Here is a 24,301-nt window from a genome sequence, read left to right as displayed (position 1 = left end):
TTTCTGTTACTTTCCCAAGATGGTGCAAGAACATTGGATATCTTAAAGTTTGCTATAAGCGAGCCGAGCAGACAATGCTTTCATTAATGTATACATATATAATAAGTCAAATACACAAATTCAGAAACACATAATGACTTAAATGTCAAAACCGTCTCAGTGTGAGCTACAATTATGCAACAGATCTGTCAGGACCATCACAATAAATCTAATAACTGACACATGACAGCGCGGCTTTGGTGTACTGTGATTGACTCTCCATGCGTGACAGTCAGTCCCTGCAGGAAGTCTCCAGCTTGCGATCGCAATAATTCACACATATTCAAACAAATTCAGAAAGTCTGTGTTATGACTAATTATTGCAAGAATTAAAGTGCAACTTCTTTTGTTTTATTCACAGTGTTTTGTCGGGGGAACGGGGAGGGTCCATTTTCCCCCAGTTTTTTTTACAAGTTCCCACAATTTTTCTACAAAAAAGAAAAATCGACTAAAAACTCCTGACATTGGAAACTTTTGAGAAAACCCCAAAGGAAAATGAAGCATTTTGGACCTAAACAATTATTTTTTCCTGGAAGGAGTGGAACGGGCCCTGCTGTCGTGGGCTATCTTACCCACCCAGCATCGCTGAGGGGATAATTGGTTGCCAGTTGCCCTCCTTGACAGAGCTGTACAAGGTACAGGATCACAGATGATCGCAGACAAACAGGTGACCACCTGTTCAAAAATGTACCCTTTGGGAGAAAGTAAGTCTGCATTAGGAGCAGGCCGACTGGGCGCTGCAACCGCTCCATCCAGACAGCCATCATCGCACTGAACCGGCCCATCCGACTTCACCTGTACACAATCTCTGGCCTCCTGCCCACCACCTGCTATCAGAGCAGACTGCAATCACCACTACTGCGACTCCAACTCCTCACTCCACTGAGGTTATTACAGCTATTCAATGTTACGGTCTGCTAATGAATGTACTGCAATCCACACAGCATCATCGTAGACAACCATATTCATCATCACCTGGTGCTCACTGTTTTGCATTCCTCATTTTGTCTGCACTTTGTGCTCCATACTGTACCACCTACCTATAGCTTCGGGAACTGATGTGACTCAGTGTTCAAAACGTTTTAAAGCATTTTTATCCCACACAGTACAACTGTCTCAAAGTGCTGTACAATATGCTGCACAATGGCCTGCAGATCGTGCTGTCTGATTGCATACAGGGCACAGTTCAGGGTGAATAAAAGTAGCAGATCTTCAGCAGAGTGAATCACCATATTTGAGCTTGATTTCCATTGTGGACCATCTTTTTATTTTAGACATGTTTTTGCCTCTGCGTGCATTTTTTTTTTTTTCGTCTTTTTTTTTTTTTTCAATTTATCTTTCCCAGCTCGTCTTTCCCATCGGTACACTGAAAAATTAGGCCCAGGAGTTTTTCACTCGTGTCCTTCTAGAGGTATGTCTTTAATTAATTCTCACATAGTAACTGAATTGGAAACCTGTTAATATTTTTCATTTTCTTTCAGTTCCTTTTTTAGCTGATAAGCTTTGTGGCAAGTTACATCATCATGTGCACACATCTTATATTTGTCAGTAGCTCTCATCAAGTGAAGCTGTAAAGTTTGTAAAGTTATAGTACAGTCAGTCCTGAATCTGTGTTGCTAGGGGGGGATGGCCTCAGCTCAAGAACAAACAACACTGTCTTTCATGTTTTCTCAGCTCTGGACAACAGACAGTTTCTTTGTTCAGATTGGCTATCGATGAGAAATAAGAGCCAGGAGCAGTCATGCTAAAGAAGAATGGATAATTATTGGCCTCAGACCAACGTAGGTCATCTTCTCTTATGCCTGACAAAAGTTCCAACATGCACCTCAGTCCATAATGCCCATTGAAGTTTGTACAGGCTAGAAATACTATTTTCTCAAAGCACTGAAACTGGTTGCTACAATGTCCATTTGAGTCTTTAGTATATATGTAGTATGTACACACATAGTGTAGCATTTGTTGAATAATTCTGGTCATAGATAGTTGTTGTTACATTATACTTTTGATCTAAAGTGAATATGGGATATTTAATACATAGGTTTTCTTAAGGTCTACATTTGCATTCAACTCCACGCTCCTCCACTCTCTTCTCCAGTGTCACTGGATTTGGCAACTTTTCAGAGCACTTTAGTGTTTTTGTATCAATAATAAGCCAGAGAAACAACTCATGTAATGGCTGGTTTTTCAAGTAGAGAGCCAGGCTCAGCCAATAGGTGTGCAATACCCACGTTTGTGTGGTATGAAGCACCCTGATTAAGAATATTCCTCAATCACAAAGCAACGGACAAAAAAACAAAACAAAAACAAAAACACATTAATTTGAAGTTGATTTTTCGTCCTGTTGTCAGCTCTCTGTGAGGTCCTGGTGCTTCGCACTGTTGCTGTGCCTCCTAATGGTGCAATCACATGATGAGCTGCCTTTTCAGCCTAACTCAGTCTGTAGCATATTTCTATTCTAGGTAATATTTTTTTCATTATATCCATCAAGGGCCTGTTAACTTAAAACTAACAAATTTATCACCTTCTGCTTTGGGGCAAGTGAACCTCTGGTGAGAAAAAGCTTTGTTTGCCATTTCTCTGCTGCCTGTAACTTTAAATACATTTTCAAATATGTCACTGGCATGAAAATATTTTAGTTGAAGAAGAGGCTGTCTTAAAGTCTTTCAAAGATATCAAAGATGTTAAAACTGATTCAAAATTTTTGGGATGTGTGTGTCATCCTCACTACGTGGTTAATGGTAACTGACATGATTTATAATCCATCACTGTCAATATCAAAAAGGTGCACTCTGCTCGGCTCACATCAACGCAGCAATAGTGACAGCAGGCTGCAGCCAACATGGAAACACTAGTGTTTCTACCCATCCTCCTCTGTGACTGTCAAAATGCGTTAGCAGATGCAGCAGATGAAGGAATGAAAAAATGGGTTACGTTTCCAAGAATGTTGCGGCTAAGCCGCCGATGGCCACACGTTTAGTCTCCTTAAAAACGCTACGACAGCAGTCTCAGCCTATTTCATATTAATTGCTGATGCTTCCTTTGTTGCTACATTTCATATGTTGTTGTTTTTTGTTTTTTTTTTTCTCATATCCGTTGCATGTTGTAATTTATTCTGTAGTCTATGAGCACAGAATTAGACAAGGCTTATTGTGTTCCTTGTGTAATTGCTTCAGTTTTCCCATTCCTATCCTCAATCAAATGGAGGTATGAAATAAAATGTTATTAAATAGTTAAATAAAACAAACAAATGAGTCCTGGCCAATATTGATGATTGACTGTTGAAACCCATTTGAATGGCGTATTGTTGTTTGATGTGAAGGTGCTTGGTCTGATATAAGGTATGCCCAACATGGTCTTTAGCTCCCAGTTGTCATTTTTGAACTCTACAGGCTGGTTGACAATGCAGAATACAAGAAGCACTTAGTTCATGATAAACTGTAATCAGCTTGGTGCTTTGAGACAGACAATGCCTACTAGGACATTTGGAGGAGAAATCCAGATCAAGTGGGAGCAACTTACTGAAAGAACCCTTATTTAATTCACGGCACTGGACTAGAATTAAATGAGAGCGCAACTAGGCTTGCAGCGTAGCATTGTTCTCATAACTGCCACCGTGTTCTGTGGAGTTTAATTTTTTTTTTACTAATAGAGACCAAGGTGACATCCTCAAACAGCTTGTTTTGTCCAATCAACAGTCTATGGCCAGAATTTGATCAGTATTATCAAACAGGAAATAGTTTTTAGCTGATTACTCTTGATACATTTCTGCTTGATAAATTGTTCAGTTCATTTCTCAATCTAAAACAGTTGTCTTTTAATTTTAATACTAGCCAGTGAATCAATATGTTATAATTAATTTCAGATCATGAGTATAACTCTACTGATGACCGATCACTGCTCATGTAGCTCCTGAAATAAAATTGCTTTATTTGCTGTTCCCAGCCTCCGAGTATGTGTGTGGCATTTTGTCTGAATCTCATTGGGCTCTGGGCTCTGTTGGACAAAACAAGATTTTTGATGGCATCACTTTAGGCTCAGTGAAACCAAATAGAAATATAATCTGCTGATTTACTAAAAATTGAACAAATTGTTAATTCTATTTCTAATAAATAAACCAACATGCTTTTTTTCCATTTGTGTTCATTTGGAGCTTGAACAGATTTTGACCCCTCTGATTAATGGCTATTCTTTAAAGCAGATGCTTTTGAATTGCCATCAAACTGTGAAAATAGATTTACTGAAAGAAAAAGCATGCAAATAACAAACTTAAAGCCACTAACGAGTAATTTGGTGCTTTATGGAATCACCAGGTCCCCTGAAGATTCATATTCCACACAACAAAGCTATAAAGAAGGCTTGGCTTAAAATGTGAGCAGCCTGTGTGTCTGTGTGTGCACGAGTAACTGAAATGTGATTTGGAGGTGATTATTTGATTGCAGAGTGCTGCTGACTTGCTCATTTCACTTGCATCAGAAGCTTCTCCCTGTTGCCATAGAGATGATTATCTTTCATAACTGACACATCCCACCCTCTCCTCATATTCGATTCAAATACTGAGGGTTGTAACTGTTTAAAACAGCAAGACATTCATTAATGCAGAAAATACTCTAATTAGCTTCTTTTTTTTTTTTTTTTTGACAACGTGATAGAGCAATAGACGGTGGGCTTTACGGAGGCAGAACTTAAATGAGGTTTAAAATAGAAAATGGGTTACTTGTCGTGTTGTCAGGAACAATATTCTTTAAGATTAGAGATGCAAGCTTAATCTGTCCTCTATCTCTCCTTAAATGCCCAGTTTGCTATCATAATGCCTGCTCCTCATATCTGATGGCCGTGTTGTGCTTAATAACAAGCCACGACTGCAGGAGGGAGGGGTACGTTGGGAGATAAACAAATTAACAAAGCTATTCACAGCCCCTGCAACACCAGGGGTTTTGGGAGGAGGGGAGAGGAGGCAGTAAAGTAAGAGAGGAGGACTGCCTTAGCTAATCACAACAGGGGGCATACGCTGCAATCATTTAGGCACAGCATTATCTCTGCAATCATGCATCGTCCCATTGTTGTGCTAATTGGAAACCTTAATTTGAGACGTAATATTATTGCCTCATTATTCGCTGGGTTACTTTTCCCCAAATTAATAAACAAGTCCCACAACTTGAACAGAGCGCTTTAAGGACTGGCAGCAATTTGAGGCGAATATTTGGAGCTGGTTCCAAACTGTCAGAAATGGAGGGTCTGTTCCAAATCGTCAGAGTCAAAGCTATTTAGTGATTTATTAAGAGGTACATCAAGTGTGTTAGAGATCTGCTGCAAGGGCAACGCTGTGGTGACACAGGTCATCCTGTGCCTCCGCTCCAACACATGAGATCATTTACCAGCTCTGTTACGGGCTGAACCACTGAAGACTGCGGCAGGCAGTGCAAAGTTTGGCTGAAGATCACGAGAGAAGATGAACATGCAGCCAAATGTAACAGCTGCGTTAAGATGATTTTCACCAAGGGGCGGGGGGCGCCTCTAACATTCTGAAACATTTGGCTCCAGCTTGGCAAGGCTGTAAAGGAATATGTCACAATTTTGTAAATGCTGCAAATGTCTTGATTCAGTCAGCGGTATGTGCTGTGGGGAAACCAACACACTCCACACACTACATTTACCAGTCACATCAATTACATCATACCAGAGTTACATCTGCTGACACATAAACTTGCACTGAAAGTAACAAATTCTTTCGTTATCTGTTCATCTATATAATTATACTTCATACAAAAGAATTTGGTCTGTGAACTGTAGTGGAATACTAGTAGAACATTTTAGTATCGTTTCTAAGCCTTGAGGATTTCTGAGCACATCACAAAACAGTCAGCCAAAGAGTGAGATGGACTCCAGGAAACCTCCAAAGATTCATCATCTCTGCAGAGGCCAAGGCCTACGACCTTTCCCACAGCTGTTAAGGGGATGCAAGTCCTATTCCAGCTCGGACTTTGTTCCACATTGAGCCTGGTGTTTACATTTAAAGACAAACAAAGGATTTTTTCGGGGGGGGCAGAGATGAGAGCAGATTAGTAAAGAAGAACTGCCAATAGTCCTGAAGAGCGGAAGAGATTCCACAGGCCCCCTTCAGCTTTGGCTTTGTTTAACCTCTAAAACCCCAAAATCCCCCCACCCCCAACCTGCATTGAAATGCCTGGAGAAGAATATTGAGATGAGATTAAAAGAAAAAAGGAAAGAGAATACAACATCAATTTGGGATTGACAGACCGAGGACAGAGCTGCCACGCTGAAATGTCGAGGGCTCAACCTCTTCATAGCAACACATCCCTCACACAGAGTGAGGCTCCAGCACAGATATTGCAAATCCCCCCTCCTGCTGATGACCTCTACTTTACACCAGAGACCCTCTCAATAAAATATGTAACCAGCCATGACGTTATTACTGTACTCATTGTTTTTATGTGTATTCCTACTTGCACCAGTCATTTGAAGATTAATGCTGTCACACATATCCATTAGCATTTCCATAAACACAAAAGGGAGAGAATAGGAATGTCAAGCTGTTGTCAAGCTGATTGTAATTATTTGATAAATAAAAAGTGGTTACTTTGGCGCATGTTTAAAAAAAAAAGATCAGGCCTCTGCTGGACAGCATCCCCAGAGAGAGCATAAGCAACGCAACATCCCCTGAGAAGGTGTGCTGCATGCACAAGCATGTCTGTGAATCTCTGTAGCAAAACCTTTCTCATAAAAAAGAAACCCAACTCCTCTCCAGAATACCATTTCCGATTTCCTCTCAGAAACCTATTCTGTCTCTGCCCCTCTAATCTAAACTTTAACCGAATCTTCCCCGCCACACCTCCGCTGCTGCACCGTCACTTTCTTCCCCACTCCGACACCAGCAGCACAGACTCAGCTGTCCCACAGATACGCAACAAGTACACACTCATCTCTGCTGCCTTGTTGAATGAATGCAGAAATGACAGTTGGCTTCTTGATCCAAGCCTGATGCTTCAGTTACCACTTTTTCCAGTAAAAGGTCACATTCTTTTGATTTATTCATAATCCTTTTATTCTATTCTTTCCCACTGCCATCACTGCACTTTTTGCTGTGTGAGTCTTAATACATGTGAAAGTGAAAAGGCCTTGCCTTCGTGCTTTGTAACTTATTTTTAGTCACTTAACAGTATATATCCGGCTGCTGTGCTTCTTTTTCTATCAAATTATTTCTTCTTTCTTTCTTATTAATTTGTGCATGATTGATACTCTTGACTGATCACCAAGGGAAACGGTTATTAGTTTTATTGTGCTGACTCTGAAATTGCATCACTGGTTTCCCTACAGAATAAAATCTTTTATTGTTTTTTCTCTTGTCTGTCCAGGACTCCAAAGGCTTATGACAAAAAAAAATTTGCAAATGCTCAACTGAGACAAAGGAATAACGGAATGGTTGAAAATTAAAATTTAAAAACTGCGTTACTTGATTAGTAAACTGTCAAAATAGTTTCTGTTTTAAGGCAGCCCATTCAGGGTTTTTACACATGAATAAAAGACAATGAAAAAACCTGCTCTTCCATAGTAAGGAATAAATATTAATGAAAAAAAATCTAAAAACCTTGAATGAAATAAAATTCATTAGCGTGGCCTGAAAATAGAATACACAATTTTTGTTTTTCATTACATTATGATTATAGCAGTTAATTTTCAATGAGAACCTTTTTTAATAAGACAGACTCAAAATCAATATGTACAGAAAAAGTCAGCAGGGCTTTCATTTGATGAAGATGTGAAAGGTTTTTTTTTTTTTTTTTCTTCCCCTGTCAGTGTTTTTAATTCATTCATTAAAATTACTGAATCATTATATAATGAGAGCACCTAATCATCTGGTGGCCTGTGCCTCAACCTCTCCCCCCAGACAAAGACATTAAGTCTATGACCACTTTAATCTTCACATTTGAATATCTTTGATTTACAGGCCGACATATCATCTCTGCTTACATCCCATACATCTTGGTGCAGTTGCCATGGTAATGTCAACACGAAGATCAATCATTACCAATCAGGAATGGAGCATGACACCAATTAAAAGGTGATGTCGTCTCCAAGTCATCACTCTCACTGCTCACTAATTCACTAATTACCGGGGCCGGGACATTAATGGAATAGCATGGTTCAGCCTGGGGATTAATCTGCATGGATTCACCAGTCTGCATGCATGTGTGTATGTGTGTGTGTGTGTGTGTGTGTGTGTGCATGAGATGTTTGACTGTGATGTGTGTGTGTGATTAATGCAAACCCCTGCCTGCTCCAGTGTGACCTTGAGCACCACCACAGGAGGGAAATGAACTGGCTGGGTGGACGGCCGGGTTATCTGTGCGACGAGCAGTGGAGGGAGACGACGTGCTGGGATGGAGGGCTGGGCCAGGGTTGAGGATGAAGAGGTAATTGATGCAATTGAAAGAGATCAATTGATAAACTTTGTATTTGAATTTGACAAACTGCCCTGATAATCCTCGTAACCGCAGAACAACTCCCACAACCTTCCTGATTTCAAAGCTCCAAATGATTTCAAAGTTAGTATCAGTCAAAAAGCTGGAGTTCATCTACATATTTAATTACAAGTAAAATTCTGCAGGGAAAATGTTTCTTGGGTAAATGCATGTAGGTATTATTAGTAAGACAAATTTAAAATACTAATAAAATAAATACTAAATCGTTATGCAAAAAGAATGTCTGTGAGTGTTATGAAGTACTTCATTTACAGCTGGGCTGGTAAATCTAGCCGTGAAAACTCATCATATGTTCTATCTGTGAAAGTCTACTCTGTAAAGAAACTTGAAACTACAGATGTGATCTAAATGTATCTAAGTGTAGTAAAAAGTGGGTAGAACTCTGAACCCTGGTGAAACTAGGCATTTAATATATGATGGTAAGCTTAGGTTTATTAGGAAAAGACAAAGGCAAAATCAAAACAATCTGTTGTTAATATAATAAGCTGTGCTAATACAGATCCTGTGATCTCGACAAACTCAAAAGTAATAGTTAAGTAGTAAAACATTACCTTGAGACAAACGAAATTACAATACATTAAAATTTTTAATTCTAAAAGAAAGATGAATGGGCATGAAATACACAGGGAAAAAAACACAATTGAGTCAGAAGCCAAGAATAAAAGACAGAATGAATTCGTATAATAAGAACAGCATGGACTTAAAAGGAAGAAGAGTAATCGGACAGAAGTATGACTTTCCGTAGCTCTCAGTGTGTTTCTGTGTGAGAGAACACACTCGAGGAACTGGGTTTTGTTTTTTGGTTTTTTGTTGTTTTTTGTGTGTGTGTTCATCGCAGAATATTTACCACTTGGCGTGCTTTGGTCTAGTACAGCTAATTAAAATTTTCAAACACCCCATAGAGGGTCACATTTGGAAAACTTCACCAGCTGCGGTTGAAGCTCACTCCTTCATACTAAGGATATAAAAATTTCAATAGGCCTGATTTTATCCCTATTGATTTCCTTCTCCATTTTTCTTTTTTCCCTTTTCTGTTTTTTTTTTTTTTTTTTTTTTTTTTTTTCATTTTTGGGCTGGTTCATTTATTTCATTTTTATTTTATCTTTGATGCCCAAAACATTGTGCATTTGTATGTAAAAATCACTGTAAGAGTTTGTTTGTGAATTCTTTTTTATTGATTCTGTTTTGAATTAATTAGGCAGTCTCTTGACAAGCTTTCCAATTTCCTCGCTCCTCAAGCAATCTGTTTTGAAAATGTTCATTCCTTAAATAAAATCTGAAGAAACAAAGCAAAATCCTGCCCCACACTGCTTGGCCACTGTGCCCTGTTACTCACCGATGACGTATGTGAGCAGCAGAGCCAGGGTAAGGGTGAGCAGGGATGCCGAGAGGGCCGTGCACTTCCAGTTACAGCAGCGGTGGGGTTTGTTGAAGGTAAACAGTGGTCGGGTCACGCTGCTGCGAGGGAGGGGCCGCGGCGGAGGGGAGTACACCGTCCCGGAGGTCAGGGGGTAACCCTGCCCCGCCCCTGACAGCAGGGCTGAAGACCCAGAGCCTTGCTTGAACAGGAAGTGTCTGCAAAACAAGCACACACACACACAGAGAAATAAAAATTGACTAACCTGGAAGTGACTGTTGGCTGTTTGATTGCACGATAAACACAGGGCTTTTCATTTGAAACAGAGGCTGGAAAAAGCAGCTTTTTCATTTTTAACTACGGCTTTTTAAAATTTTTATTTATTTACTTAAATCACTGGCAGACTTGATCACTTATGGCTAGCTCACAAACTAAGCCAAAGTGAGCTTCCCACTGTAGCTGAAAACACTCTTTGACTGTTCAATACTTGCACAGCTGACTTAATTCAAAAGGAGACTTCTATAAAGTTGTTTGAGACATTCGATAATACACTTGGAAAATACAATCCTTTCCTCCCTGTTTCATTTACTTGCTCAAACAGCAGGCTGCTGTTTTCATTTTTGATATTACATAAGAAAGTGTACTAAAGATGAATATTCGCCAGTGTGCTTGGTAAATTTAACACCAACTTGAGTAACACTGACAGAGGTTGCTGAAGTGTAAACTTTCTTAAGAGGGATGCAACGAGAAACAGAGCTGCTAATTACCTAAAGCTCTGACATGAGCAGTAAGCTGTTGTGAACCTGTGACCCCACAATAATGTAGATAATGGTGTACTGCACTCCTTCGCCTTGGGAATAAGGTTTGGTTACTGTAACTAGTTTGCCACATAAATTCTCATAATTGCAGCCCACATTTAAACAGACAAAGACAGTTTCAGTCTTCTGTGGTTTTTGGAAAGGGAATCAGCAAAAATGAGTACGTCACAGAACTCTGCAAGTCTAAACCTTGACATGGCTCCCTCTTTACTAGCTAAGCTAAAACTGGACAATCATTATCCCAGCAAACTGTCAAAAGAGCCGTCAATTAATTACTGTCTCCGTCTAAAGAGCTGGAAGCCTTTATGGCATTGTGTCACAAACTACATGTCATCTGGGATTGATTCTTGCGTCACTCCAAAGTAGACTATCAGAGGAAGATGGAAACACCTGCATTTACAATGCAGGCCTATCTAGGATAGTGGTTCAACGCTTCGGTAATTAGCTTAGCACAGCACAGACATATTTTCTTAGGTATCTAGTATCTAATTCAGATTCTATTCATGCAAATCGGCACTCACTGGAATTCAGTCCAACTCGAAAGTACGCCTGACTGAAACTCATTTAAATGGCCCCCAAGGTGGGAGATTTTAGAAGAGACCCCTTTTGCAGCTATTTTTTAAATGATGCTTACAGGCTCTGGATTCAGGTATCACACACAGGACAGACTGTTCCACTTTTCCACTGCATGAAGTGCAATGAAACCCCACCAGTGTAGAAGCACATAATTCATATCCCACATGTTTGGACACATTTGTGTGCTTTTAATTTAAGTGCTCGCTCAAACTTGCAAGTAATGCATCATCGAAGATTAAGCCAGGAAGCTAATCATAGAAAAAAACTAGTCCCTGAGCACTGCGATTCCACTTGCAATTCATATTATGTCCCACCATCAATTCAAGGAGGTGAGCAATATGTGACAAATGTAAAGCTGTATGTTCTGAAAGAAGAGCAGGTTTTCCACTAATCAGAAGGTCTGTTGTTTGATCCCTGGTTGTTTAAATGTCCTTGGGCAAGATACTGAACCCCAGATGGATGTGTGTGTGTGTGTGTGTGTGTGTGTGTGTGTGTGTGTGTGTGTGTGTGTGTGAATGGGTGAATGTGACAAGTATTGTTAAGCGCTTGGAGTGGCTGATAAGACTAGAAAAGCATTCCATAAGTGTTGTCCATTTAAAGCACAGACCAAAATTCACATTGTTAGTCTACAAAATGCATTCAAAATAAAGGAAAACTACAAGAGGCACAGAACAATCTGTACAGTAGTGCGCAGAATAAGCCACACTGTACTAAACCATAACCTCATATCCAGCTTTCAGTGCTTCATCAGAGAAAAATATTAAATTTGTCAAAAAAAAAAAAAAAGTCACAGTGTCTCTCTGGTGCAACACTCTGAGCAGCTACTGTAATGCAGAGTAGCTCTAACATGAAGGAGAATGTAAAAACCCTGGCAGCCATGGATCAATGACTTACCTATTCCCTTTTTAACTCATCAAAGCAGCTACTTAAGTTATACGACTGTATTAGTTAAATGAGGATGAGGTTCATTTTCATTATGAAAAAGTACGCATTAGATGGCAGATGATGATATGAAGCTAAACTGAAGGGCAATTAATCTAGGCAGCATTTCATCTATATTGTGTTTGGATAATGGAGGGCAAGGGTTGGAGGGTGTCATTTGAGGAAGCAGAAATATCGGGCCAAGGAAATTATGCAATTTGGGAAAGTGGATCTGGGCAGGCAATTATAAGCAGTTCCAGCTTGTTCTTGTTCTGGCCACACTGACTTCCATCAAAGAGCGAAGAAAGACTTCAGGTGTAGGGATACAGAGCCTTGGTATACGGGAGAAAACATCAGAGGCAGAGAACAAGTATGACTCATTGTTTTCTTTCTTCCTGCAGTGTGTAAGTTTGTGTATTTTTCATAACAAAAAAATATCTTGAAGCTGCTGGAATTCTCTGACAGCAATGATTGCCCGAGGTTACTATGTGCTCTCTGGGGGTTAATACCAGCTGTGAGTGTGATATGTCAGGGCAGACGTGCAGCCTGCCAGAGTGCTCTGCTGTCTGTGCAGCAGCAGGTGTGAGGTCACAGGCTGCTGCTGGTAGGATTGCGGTCTCTGAAGGACCCTCAGAGGACAGGCCATTAAAGTGGAGCCAGACAGCAGACTGACAGTGCTGCTCGCTGGACACCAGACCGCGCCCGCCTTGCATCTTGTCCATTCGTCCTCATGCACGTCACAAACACAGCCATCCTCTGAAGTTATTTTATCTTGCGTTCAGTCTTGAAGACAGATTGTGCGTAAAAACAAGGGTGAAAATTCAGCAAAAATGGCGCGAGACTTCATGATGCATGACAGAATGAAGCTGATCGTAGCATTCGTGCCATTCAGATTACATGCGTGAAACAAGATCATGTGCACTGGATACTGGATAATAATGCACTAGTCATTTATTTCTATGGTGCTGTTTAAAGGCAATTCAATTCAAAGGTAAAATGTGCATTAGAGCAATATTAAGACATTAAAAAATGACAGAACACAACAAAAATAGGATAAGGCAATTAGTTTCAAAGGAAATCTCACACCACTGACAGGGATTGTATAATTAAATTTTTGTTTGTTTCAGACTCATTAATTTACTTAATTTGCACTATTGTGGCTGGTGTTTTTACTGAAATGTCTTTTAAAACCAGTTTTCTTTTCCTTTAAAATACCCACTCTTTTTTTTTTGTTTGTTTTTTGTTTTTTGCTAGTCATCTCTTCTTCCATGTATTTTTCTCTCTTGATGTATCTAAAGTGTGGCCCTATGGCTGTGACAGATGACGCCCATCCTTCTCTGTCTACTTCCTCTCCTCTTTTCATCCACCCATCTAGTGTTTGCTGAAGGCTGTGACTCAGATGGGGGACAGGGAGGCTGCACATGGAGCAACCACACACCTAAGGGTCAATGGCAGTTCAACTCTCAAAGGCCGGAGCTAAACTTAGGACAACCACACACACATGGACATAGAAATACATGGCATGGCTGAGAGACGCCTAGCATACACAAAAAGATGTCAAATACAGGTGAGGGTTTTCACATTTTGAGGCCAGTACACAGGTCAAGTCTGCAGTGATGCTTTTATTGCTTTGCTGAAGGTGTGTTATAGCAAAAGGGATCAGAATCCAGCTGAAGAAATTGCATTTGTCAACGCTTGTGCAACTCTATTCTTCTTGTGTGGTGCTTTTAAAATTCTTCACTGTTCTTCCTGGCTCCCTGCCTTTGATCTTACCAGACAATATCCAGAGGCAACGCCCAGGAAGCTCTGAATTCATATCACACAGCAGATTTCCCTGGAGACAGGAAGAAAATGAGAGTTCCCGCTCCGCAGGAGGTCGGAGTCTACGGCCCAAGGCCTGTCTCTACCTGGATATGTGTGGCTGAGTTTGCGTGTGTGTGTGTGTTTGTGTGTTTGTGTGTGTGTATCTGTGGGCAACCTTTGTGCACAGCTACATACAGATTTGTGCTATGTCTGTTTAGGAATCACTTTCAGTGTGTGGCTGCACAGACAAAGGGTATGACTCAAGTAGTCTCATTTCTTGGTGATAAGAGATAGAGGAGAAGACAGGGCACCAGTCAATTTATTACAGTCCCAACATTTGTTATGTCTCTTAACACCCCAGTGTGAGATCCAGTTAGATATATCGAATATCCATAACTGCATCCTTCCACTTACACAAGCTGCCCTCTCCAGAAACATAACAGATCTGCAGCTGAATAGGAAATCTATGCATACTTCAAACAATCTTAATCTCATCTGACACAACATCAATACATTTCAATACAGATTCATCAAATACACATCAAGGAAATGGAAATGTATTTGACAACGAGAGATATTATCAATTTTTTTGCCATCTTGAATAAGGTCACAGCATCACTTGTAATTCTGTTGGCATGAGCTTCCGTGTCAGGTTTATAAATACTTGAAAACCTTTTAATCTCTGAGATTGAATTTATAGCAGTGTCAGGGTAAAAGTAAAAAATATATATAAAATCATTGTATTATTAGTACGTCTGATCATTAGAAGGAGGAGATCAAGAGAGGAGAGTGGAGTGCTTGAATATTAAATCCGGCCCAAAACAGTTCAGCAATGAAGATGCAGTCATGTTAATTTTTTCCCCCACCTAACCCTCCAAAACCCAGATCGGAAAGCAATATCTGAATTATGTTATGAAGGGTCACTATTCTATTGACTATGACTGTAATTACATTTTATGGTTTAGAACTAATAATGCACTATCAAATGAAACTTATTTGACTATAAAGTCCCAAATGCAAAAATGTATTACAACAAAGAGCTACCCTCCAATATACCGAGCGCCTGACGAAATTGTGTAATATAATCACATCTCTCTATGGGAGAGAGTTCTTTATGTTCAGCAAATATTGTTCAAGCATTTCAGAAAAAAAAAAGTGTATATTTTTGTTTATGGTAGATTTTCACTTAAAGCGCACACACATAGATAAGTAATGTAATTACAATGCGCTCCTGACAAGTCTTTCACATTGATACACATGTCTGGAAAATGATTAATTTAAATTGTGACTGAATCTAATTTTATTCTTCCTTTCCTTTAAATGAGGTAAGATCTAATTATGGCCTAATGCATAACTTATTAAAACCTCTTCTTCTGGCATGGCAGCCTGCCAATCTCATCCCCACTCATAATACCAGAATTCAGCTGCCGAGCACCAAGCTCTCATTACACATGCAAACATATTCTTCTGCACCTTGCTGCTTATTCTCGAAAGCAGCCCCACAAATGAGGATCTCCTAAATAATGCTCTGATCAATTATTACTTATAAAGCAAGCATATGCCTAATTCTGTTTGATGGGACCGAATTCCAGCAGTTCGTCTCCGGGCAGAAATTTATTTTTGGGCACTACAGTACATTTGGAAAAGAAATCAAAAAATGCTCCTGAAAAAGAGGATTTCTGCTGGATACCAAAATTTACTTTTATTTTCTGGTAGCATAAACTCACATACAAAGCCCCCTGGTAAAATTGTCTGCAGTGAGGGGAAAAGAAAATGAAAGAAACCAGAGAAAACCTGAGCTATTCCTCATGACTTTGATGGTGTGAAGAGACCTGCAGTAATAATACCCCAGAAGCATGAGCGGTGTTCCACTTCCTGCTCACTACACGTGCAAAACATGGCCATTCTAACAAATTCGTTAGTCCAACATTCATTCTTAATCATTCCACTCTGAAATTGTTAAAGTCTGCCAACTCTAGAGTCCTGATGAAAGAGTCGCCTTTAATCTAATGATCCTCATTTGTGGGATTAGAGAACTGTCTTTAATCAGGTGACATTATGTTGAAGTTGGGTAGTTTGCCTGGAAGGCATTTTCATTTAAAAGCTTTCATTGCAAAATGATATATACGCTGTTCTGGATGGAGAGCATTTTGAACGGAAGCCCTTCATTTGTTGCATTTTTTTTTTTTTTTTCATCTTACCTTTTTTCTCACCTTCTCAAAAAACCAGCAAGCTCAAAAGTCTGTTTCAGAGGCATTTTCATTTGTTGTGTATTTTCTTACCTTGTCTCTAGGGGAATGTTGCTGTTGAGCACCCAGCTGTTGTGAAGCTGTGCCTGGTCTGTGCTCGAGCTGGCGTCTGCCCCCTGGCCGCCCTGACTGGCCTGGCACCGTGTCGGCATGGTCTTCCTCTGCAGGCTCACTTGAGTGTAGGGCGCTGGGCGCGCACAAGTGCAGGCGTGGGGCGGTGGGGGAGGCGGGGGCAGTGGGCGAAATGTGAACTGGCCACCTGGACTGCTGGGCAGCTCTGCGCAGGGAAACAGGGCAAGGTGTCAGAGAAGAGAAAGAGGGAGGGAGGGACAGGGGAGAGATAAACACAGGTTTATTAGGAGCACAGTACCATAAATTACAAATAAAAGTGGTGTGTTAGTTGACAGTTTATTGTTATTACATTGATTGAGGGGCATAAATCATCTTGAAAACTGTCCCTGTCCAAAGCCTTCCCTTCCTACCTGCTTTGATACACTTCCAGCTGCCCTATAAATAGGTTCTTGGCTGGCTGCAACATTGAGCAGTCTTTAAAGAGCTAACAGCTCTGGCTTAATCTGCACCCGCCAGCCCAAACTACCCATGTGATGTTTATTATGAGATCTGTAGCTGGACGGAATGAGCTAGGCAGCTGTGACTCCCTCACACTGCTAACCTCGGGGTCTAGCTGGAGCTCTCTCGATCTATCATTTATCATTCTCTTTCACCATAACTCAGCTGCTCCTCATCTCTTGCCTCCTGCTACTTTCTCTCGCTTTTCAATCTGTCCTCTAAAACCGAGCATGGACTAATTACAGTTTTGCCAAATGCAAAGTGTGTGCATATGTTTGTTTAATGTGTGCCGTGTGCATCCACGGTTGCAGATGAAGATAGTTTGCATGTATTTCAGGACATTAGTTATCTGTGTTTGGGGCAGGGGGGCTGGGTGGGCAGCTCATTCCATATGGCTGCGCCATAGTTGCACGCGCACGGCAAATCCCATGTCCCAAATGTCCAACTCTGTCCAGCTGTATTGACAATGAAAGTAACATAAGCAGTGAATTCGTTGTAAGGGAGAGAGGATGCCAGAATCTGTTAGACAGACACTATTGGCCCTCAACTATATTTGCTGCCAAAATGTCAGCGATAATTTAGTGCATGGATATGTAGCCCACCTGGGAGATTAACGGAATCTTTTCTATTCAAGTGTTAAGTATTAGACAGACAGCGCAGGAGAACAGATTTTATGATTCTTGCCAGACATAAACTGAGAAAATAATAAAGAATTAAATAATCTTGTTTCTGCTTCCTACAGCTTCTATTGCTGGCATAAAAGCCAGCATGTTAGTGGATTCTACACTTCAGCTCCCATTATGGTGAAAGTTGAGGCGACATCTTTTCCAAATATTGCAGGGGAACAGTTACGGAACATTTTAGCGTGAACATTTCCATAACTCTAAATCTCTGCACACGCATTGACATTATATTGCCACTTTGAACTCTTCATACCAAATTATTGTTGCCTTTTTTGAACCAACATGTCCAACCTATGTTGAATCCGCCAATAAACACAGAGTTCACTGACAGACCACATAGCACATCAGGTTTTATGACTCGAAGTTGTTGGGATTTCACATTTACAAGATATATATTGTAGTAGTGTTGCAGGAATGCTCTGGTGGAACAGCTCTGTAAATGGTCTATAAACATTTCCTTGGTGATATTTCCACGACGCCATCTGTCCGGCAGGAATGGCATTTTGAACATGGTTACAGTGGCAGTTATTACAGTTTCCACTGCTCGCGTGTACAAGTACATATCTGCACATGTAACATACCCAAAAGCACCCAAAATTACCATCAAAATGCTCCTCTTCTTCTCCCACAACACATAACAGCTTATTGATTTCCTAAAATGGCTGAACTGTCGCTGTCACATTTCCAAAGCATGCAATAAAATATTTCTCTCCATCCTCTGCATTCTGACACAATGAAATTATCTCTTCATTACTCACGATATGCCATTACTCATGTTCCACACATGCTGCGGGTTCTAAACTAAACATTGTCACCTCTTCCTTGTTGTTTATTGCTCTGGGCCATCTGCGAAGGTGCACATTTCACACTCACACATAAAATCTGATATTTTCAGCATGCTTTACATGTTTTCATTGAATGTGAACAGCTGAAAGTATGTCAACTTGGGATTTGATATTAGCCAGTGGATGTGTCATATTTTTAGACTTCCACAACAGACATTGTGTGAATCTGGAATGGAGTTTGTTTTTTCATTACATTGCAGTGTACTAGATACTAGTTATCACCTAAATTACAAGAAGATTACGAGATGGTAAAAATGACAGTGATGTATTTGTGTCATCACCTGAAGGAACTGTTTAGCCTAAACTAATGGATGTGGAAAATGGAAGTTATTTTTGTCGGAATCACCTCTGAGCATTAACAAGTACACGCTTAGGGAAAACTGACAGCACACTTTTAGAGCGCTACGGCACTGTGTGTCATTGTAATGTACCAGAAGCTTTTAAGTGGTGCTTCAGTTTGTAGCACTGTATTTCATTCATCAGTAATTGGGAGTCGTTTGAGCCCAGCCAGAAACTTCCAGCGTTCACAGGTTTTCTCCAGACACTTGATGTTTTTAGCATTTCCCATAAAATATGTTTTTTCTTTTTTTTTTTAGGTGGGGGGGGGTTATATATATAAAACCTTGTCCTTAAAAACAGCCGGGTGCTTTGCTTAAGGATTCAAGTTACACTTAAAGCAAAAAGTCAAGTCTGGATTTGACTTTGTTGATTCAGGCTTGATTCATACTATGTTAACAGTGTAATGACTTGAGAGCAATAAAAACCTTTCAGAGGCTGTAAAGCAGCTGTGAATATTTCTGCCAAAGCAAAGCTGTAATTTCTACAATGCTGTCAAAATCTCTCACAATATGCACCTGCCAGCCAAAGGTGGGACACTAATACTGCCAATTTTTTTCAAGCTGCAGCATGTTTCAAATGTCACAAGCAGTGATGGAAAGAGAAAGGAAGAAAACGTATTGCATAGTGTAATATTCTGTTACTGCGTTGCATGGGTACTGAAAAGCAGCAGTTAAATATGTTTTAGGGATTCAGTGTCCTTAATCAAACATTCACTCGGTAATGCTAATTTCTAAATGGTAAATTATTGATGGCTGAAGCTGAAATTATGGGTGGATGGATCCAGATGGATTGCTCCACTTTGACTGAGAACTAGCAGAAAAGTCAGAGGCAGTGTGGCATTCAGACAACAACGGCAACAACTTCTGTGGTGCTCAGCAATGTAGCATTTTGTCTGCGTAAGCCTCAGCCGCTGTGGAATTTATGTCTCCTGCTTCATTTTCTTGCTTTATCAATTCTGATTTTAATTGCATAAGAAGCGGCAGCTGGTTGATTTATGAAGCTAAATACTGCTAGATAAAGTCCATGGATGTGACGGTGTTTCTGTTTTTTTGTCCCATTTATAAATGGCAGGTTAAACACCAGAAACACCTCTCTTTATAATGTGCAAAACTGCTGTGCTAGACTGCTAACACAGTTTTACTTGGTGTTCCTAATAAACTGTCAATTGAGTCCTTGTGCAGTTATCAGTTGTTTTTACAGAAGCATTTTACTGCCATCTGTGTAAAAAAATCTTTGATGCTACTGCACTTGTACAGTGTACATTTATATGGGAGGGCAGTTTTCCATAAAGGTTTCTATATACATATGAATATGAACAAGTGCAACCAGTTAAAGGTCGGCTGATCCTTTAAGTCACTGATTGATTTAGTATTGTTTATTCTGTAAAGTTGCCTCAAAGCCTCAGAGACCACGGCTGGACACTATTAGTCTCTAAAGGTAGTACTGGAACCTGGAGTGCAACTCAACAGCAACTTTGAGCAGACCTTCCCTCCCTGGAAAATAAAAATGTCTTTTGAATGCCCAGGTTTGTAAAGGGAGCTCACAGCCCAAGCAAAGCTAACCTTGATGACATCATCAACCAGAGCCACAGAAGACATCATACAGTTGTTTACTGCTGAGCAGCAATCACTGTCGCTATATTTAAAGCATCATCTTTCAAGAGAAAGAAGTTAAATGACAAATTCTTGTCAACAAAGGTAACTTAATTGAAGCCAAAGAAATTAACACCAATCATTTCTTACAGTTAAAACCTTTTTGAAACGCTTGCTTTAACGGCTCTGGGCATATGTGAGTTTTGTGCAACAACTTCACCTGCGCCAATTACATTTGTGGGTGAGGGAAAATGGGGGAGAGTGTAGAACAGACAGAAAAGTAGGAGAAGGGCCAGGGATAGAGGGCCAGAGGAGAATGTAATCTTGGTGAGTAGGGTGACACAGGGGCCCAGGCTGCCAGATGGTGCTTTAGAAGGCTTAGCTAAGGCAGCTTTGGGTCTCCATTCCCAAATATCCACAAACTGACTCAATTCCTCTTTTCTCACACAAACACACAAATGGCAGACCTACACTCACTTTCCCTCTCTCTCTCTCTCAGTCGTTCCCACAAAGTCATCTCAAACACACATGCTGTGATGCTGTGTTAAATAGTAGATGTAACCTAAATAGACCTGGCAATGTAGGCCAGAAGCCATGCAATATTTGGCTGGCCAGCCAGGAGTTCAAAAACATAAAATGAACTCAGCCGGGAGTAGATGGAGGCCATTGGAGGGGTCATTACAACTCTATATGACAGTCGTGACAGTGTTGAGCATGCTCTGCCCTGGGGTTTCTCTGGGACTTAACCCTCCAGAAAAGACACTTTTGGAAATTCGCTTATGAGATACTTTCCTGGAATCATCAGCTTTTGGTTACATAAGCGAGATATGAGGGGAAAGCGCTTTATAGCCAGCAGAAGAGAGATCTGTGGGGATTTACTCGGAAATGTAACAAGTAACAGGTATTAAAAATGCTTGAATATAGGTGAGATAGAGTAAAAATTGCTCAGACATAAAATATTTCTTATCAATAATGCGTTTAAAGTCAAGTTATATTTATGTAACACAAAAGATTACAGTCAAAAAAATAATAATAATTAAAAAAGCAAACACATGCAATGTTGCTGGCTCTGTAATGAGTTAGATGGTGAGATGGTGCGGTCCTAACATGTGTTTAAAACAGTTTGAATAAAAAAGGAATAATGTGTGCATTCATGAACATCGGCATGCTTATTAAAATGTTCTACCATCAGCCTGATGTGGCTGCCAAATGTTCAGCCCTACCTGCACATGGCAGATTTGGAATTAGGCAGAGAAAAATTAGAGTCGGCACAGTGAGAAATGTTGCGGAGAAAAATTTTCTATGGACAGCAAAAGACTGGGGGTTGGAAAATGGAGGGCAAGGATAATGTATCTTTTTTCCCCCTGGAGGGATGGAAAATTTTTTCTTTTTTTATTTTTTTGTGGAAGGGAAAGACATTTTATGAGTATTGTCACATTTCTTATCTTCTTGCCTTGTGCTGTGATAAAAAAGGAGAAAAACGTTGTCTTAAATTTAAAAAAGGTGTTTATGAGCACACAGACATACACGCATATCTGTGTATAAATTTACATATGATGAAGTATTTATTTGATTATTATAGTTTGTTATCATTTATTCTTTCTTTTCTAAAAATAAATTATCAACAACACGACAGCTAATACTTAAATTAAACATATAAGCTCCGTTCTCCTCTCCTCCAGTCAACTCTCCACAGTGTGGATGCCTGGAACACATAATGCACATTTTCTTTGAATAGGAGAAAGCTGAACTTTTTGCATGTAGCAGTCAATAAAAAGACAACACACCATAATAACAAAACCAAAAATTTAACCAGCTTGTCTTTGCTTGTTGTGTTTGCTTGCCCCAATCATTTTTCCTCTATGTCTTCATTATTGTGGCCAGTGCCAGTGCAGAGTTACTTTCACTTATTACAGGGAAGCTGTATAAAATCTATATAGCCTGACCTCATATATATCAAAACTGCCTGTCTGACGGAGGATTGCGATTGTTTTAGAGAATATTTAACACTATTGTTGGACCAAGCCCAGCAAAGAGCACATCATCCACCCCACTCTAAAAATAAAAGCTTAATAATTTCCCCCAGGATAGCTTTTCATCTATCTCGCTTCTTAATTGACTTGCATTAAATTGCCGCAAAGTTTATTCCACTGCTGTGCTTTGATGAAATAAATAATTAACCCCATAAAAAGGTCAGACAAGTGAAATTAGAACTCACTGCTTTTCGTTCTTTTTTTTTTCTATGGTAATGAGATGAGATCCTGGCCTATCTGACCATCTGACACTCTAATAATTTGTCTTTGTCTTAGCAGAGTTTCTGAACACAGATAACACATTATCTCATCACATGTTATGAGATCCAATAAGACTTTTCATTGGTTGGCTGCTGATGAAACGTTGCTAATGATCTCGGCGATGATGATGACGTTGATGAAGACGATGTTACTGATAATGGTGTCGCTGGTTGTGGTGAAAATAACAAATATAATGATGATAACGTTGGTAATAACAGTGGTAACAATGATGATGAAAACAGCAGTGATGACAGCAGAAACACTGATAATTACATTGATGATGGTGGGCTCTGAGACAGCAATTAGAATAAAAACAGCCATTGATTCATCACTGCAGACACGGGGATAAACGGTGGGATCTCCATTTAACAAACTGACACAATCATGTTGTTCAATTAAAGCAAGAAAATACAAATGAAGAAATAGAGTGCTCTAAGAGCTTTTCCCTCTCATACGGAACCCAGTCGATTTTCATACAGAGGCCGATAATTAGCAGCAATGCATCATCTGGCTTTTTCATACCAGAGGACTCACCCAGTGTGCAGGCAGTTGTGCGTGTGTGTATTCGTGTGTGTATGCATGCCGTCTACGTGACAGTGTTTATCTATGCATGTTTGCATAATTGCTTGTTTGTACCCCCTTCTTCAAAAATAACTGCAGAGCAACTCCACAATCATGTTTAGGCTGCAGGTGATTCTGAAAGTAGTATTTCCCTGGAGAAGGTGTGAAACCTCCCAAGTCTAGCTCCTCGGCTCTACAGGAAGAGGCTTAACATCACTCAAACACTTCACTGCAGGGGCCTGCGCTCAAATTACATTTTCAGAAGAGCACCCCTCCTTCTGTCCTGCACTTTTAAATGATCTGTTTAAAACTTGTGATTAATCAGCTGATGTTTTGCAGACATGAGCTACCTGACCGAAAGTTTTTGATCTTAATGGATTTTGGCTGTTTTGCAGCTGAGGCTGGTACAGGTTTGCTTGGATGGAGCTGATAGTGGAGTACTGTAGCAGCTAGCTGAGCTCAGCTCATCTCTCCTGAGAACACAGCAGTGTCCTGATCCTTCCTGACCTTGTCGCTGCTACACAGCATCCAGTCATTGCCACCTGCCATGGAGCTGTGCAACATTTCTGTGTGTGTGTGTGTGTGTGTGTGTGTGTGTGTGTGTGTGTGTGTGTGTGTGTGTGTGAGAGCACGTGTATGCAATGGTGCATGTCATATTTCCATGTGCACCCATATATGCATGCATGCAAAAGTATGCACGTGAGAGTCTGATAAAATGTCATCGCTCGATGCCATGTGAGTTATTGGCCATGCTAGAAATTTACATCGCTGGGCGGAGGGTCGGACCAGGTGTTTGGGGCTCATGAGGTGAAGCATAAGAATGGCCATTACAGTGATTAGTGTGCACATTCATCTTTTACAAGTCTCATGATTCTCTCACCCCTTCCCCCCTCCCTCTTCCTACTATACGTGAACACACAATGCATGTCCCTCAACCCCAAAACAATCAGACCAAGTACACACAGGGTATGTATGGGGTATGGTGGAGTTTGGCTTGCATACACATGTATGCACTATATTTCCTCAGACTCTGAAACAGGAGACAGTGCCTGGGCTTGACAGCTAACAAACCATCATGAAGAGATTCCTGGCAGGCTAAAGAGAGAGTATTATCAAAGCTACAGGAATGCACCACCAGCAGCCCATTTTTTCA

The 24,301-nt window shown here is 40.3% G+C and overlaps 1 protein-coding gene across 1 annotated transcript in view; it reads right to left on the bottom strand.

The window, feature by feature from the left end:
* Positions 1-24,301, bottom strand: part of tenm1 (teneurin transmembrane protein 1) — a 160,633-nt gene that overhangs the window by 92,187 nt on the left and 44,145 nt on the right. The window contains exons 4-5 of the mRNA XM_029512069.1: positions 16,298-16,541; positions 9,877-10,115 (exon numbers count right to left, since the gene is read on the bottom strand). Of these exons, the coding sequence (XP_029367929.1) occupies positions 9,877-10,115; positions 16,298-16,541 (483 nt within the window). The remainder of the gene's footprint in view (positions 1-9,876; positions 10,116-16,297; positions 16,542-24,301) is intronic.

Source organism: Echeneis naucrates, chromosome 10, assembly GCF_900963305.1.
Source record: "Echeneis naucrates chromosome 10, fEcheNa1.1, whole genome shotgun sequence".
Taxonomy (NCBI): Eukaryota; Metazoa; Chordata; class Actinopteri; order Carangiformes; family Echeneidae; genus Echeneis; species Echeneis naucrates.
The sequence above is the reverse complement of the archived record's forward strand: the minus strand, read 5'-3'. Positions and strand labels throughout refer to the sequence as shown.